General features: G+C 40.1%; 1 protein-coding gene across 4 annotated transcripts in view; it reads left to right on the forward strand.

Annotated features, from left to right (window-relative positions):
- acap3b (ArfGAP with coiled-coil, ankyrin repeat and PH domains 3b) overlaps window positions 1-1,826 on the forward strand; it is a 79,521-nt gene that overhangs the window by 74,368 nt on the left and 3,327 nt on the right. For 3 of the 4 annotated variants that reach the window (XM_014002128.1, XM_014002130.1, XM_014002129.1), the window contains exon 24: window positions 92-153. In XM_014002128.1, coding sequence (XP_013857582.1) covers window positions 92-153 — 62 coding nt within the window. Of the gene's footprint in view, window positions 1-91; window positions 1,327-1,826 lie in introns of those variants that run through there. The other variant, XM_014002131.1, reaches the window with a different exon arrangement.

Consider the following 1,826-nt stretch of genomic DNA (forward strand, 5'->3'; position numbering starts at 1 on the left):
TGTGTGTGTGTGTGTGTGTGTGTGTGTGTGTGTGTGTGTGTGTGTGTGTGTGTGGCGCTTTAATGTTTTACCCCTTCCTGTTGTCCTACAGGTTGCGTCTGGCACGGATGAACGAGGAGATGCGCGAGGCCGAGGGTCCGTTGGGTCAGCCAGGTCAATACCCCAGCAGCAGCCCCACTGAGCAGCAGTACAGGAAGTGCATCCAAGAATTTATCTGCCTCAACATAGATGAGAGCTAGTGCTCACTTCCACACCTGGGAGAAAAGCTCTGTTTATAAATCTGCTCCTCCTGATGGGGAAACTTGATTGTGATGAAGTTGCCCCCTAGACGCTGATCTCGAGCCTGTTTRCTCGTGTAGATCTGGGCTAAAGGGCAACTTCATACAAACTGGACGTTTTTTAAAGGGGGTGGAAAGTTACTGTGAGGCTAGGTGAGGTGTGTCAAAGGGAGACCCCTGATTTCCAACTCCACTGACGATACAGACACCACCTCAGTTTTTCTGCTTGTTATATTACTGAGCACATGACATACACACACACACAGTAAAACTACACCTGCTTTTTGGTGTTTCGCTAACAGGGTTTTCTTCTAACTTAAAGCAGTGGTTCAGATCTTTTGAACTGGGCTTCTTTGGTGAGGTTATGAACAAAAAATATCTCACCTGTCATAGATGGTTTTTTGAACGGCCTCAGTTTGACATTTATTTTTTTAAAACTTTATTTATTTTTAATTCTTAGACTTTTAACTGATTAGATTCATCAGGTTTCATGGATAATTATAACTGAGTATCATCAGCATAATAATTCTGATTGAACTGACGAGTTAAGAGATAGTTCTATTGGGGGCAAAGACCAGCATGGGTTTCTGCTCCTAAAACGGTTCCAATTTTAAAAATGTCATCAACTCCTGAATGCTACGTTAGAAATGTTTACACTGCCGTGATTTTTGCATTACATTGTTTACATAGAGTTCTATGGCTCAAACTCTATCCAAACAAAAGCTATTAAAAGAGCTATCTACACCAGGTAAGATACTGACAACCTTTCCACAGAACCGCTTCAGACGATCTGAGCTATCCCTTTAACATAATGTGGTGTAACCCCCAGCATGAGTGCTTGGGTTTATTTTTAGCTAACAGCTCTTAACCTCTGAAGAATCTCACTGCATTAACCCTCTTTACACTTTCTATCTATCCAGACCATCTGTGTGACATCCAGCTTACCCATCTCTTCTCGACCAGAGATGTAAATATTACATATTTAGAAGACTAGAAACTGTGTACTGTGGCATGAGGTGAACAACTGGTATCTGTTCCATTACTAAAAGAAAAAAAAACTAACTGACAAGCTGTAACGAAGGTGGAGGGGTAGTTTACTGTGACAAAAAGAAAAAAATAAAATAAAAATGAAAGGCTTGTGGGAAAAATCCCTTGCCTGTGTAAGATACGCTGTGATGTGATGAATGAGTGAAAGGCGGAGGAAATGAGTGTTGAATACTGTGAGAAAGAGGTAAATAATGAGGTTTGTTACATTGTGTAAAGAAACAAACAAAAAAAGAAGCTGTGCACTTTTCCATTTACAGTATTATGATTTTGTTTGTTTGACATTGTTCTTGTCTAGATTGTCTGTTTGTGTGTCGATTTTATTTATCAATCCAGAGGACCAGTGCAATGCATTATTTGATGCAGTTCTTTTCTGCATACATGTTGATTGTCGTTTCAATCCCAAAGCATTACTTTAGGAAGCAGGAAGGATTTGGATGTTGTAATGTTTTGCAGCCATAAACGATATGGAATAGCCTTAGATTGCTGTGAGTGCATATATAT

Source organism: Austrofundulus limnaeus, unplaced genomic scaffold (assembly GCF_001266775.1).
Source record: "Austrofundulus limnaeus strain Quisiro unplaced genomic scaffold, Austrofundulus_limnaeus-1.0 Scaffold11, whole genome shotgun sequence".
Taxonomy (NCBI): Eukaryota; Metazoa; Chordata; class Actinopteri; order Cyprinodontiformes; family Rivulidae; genus Austrofundulus; species Austrofundulus limnaeus.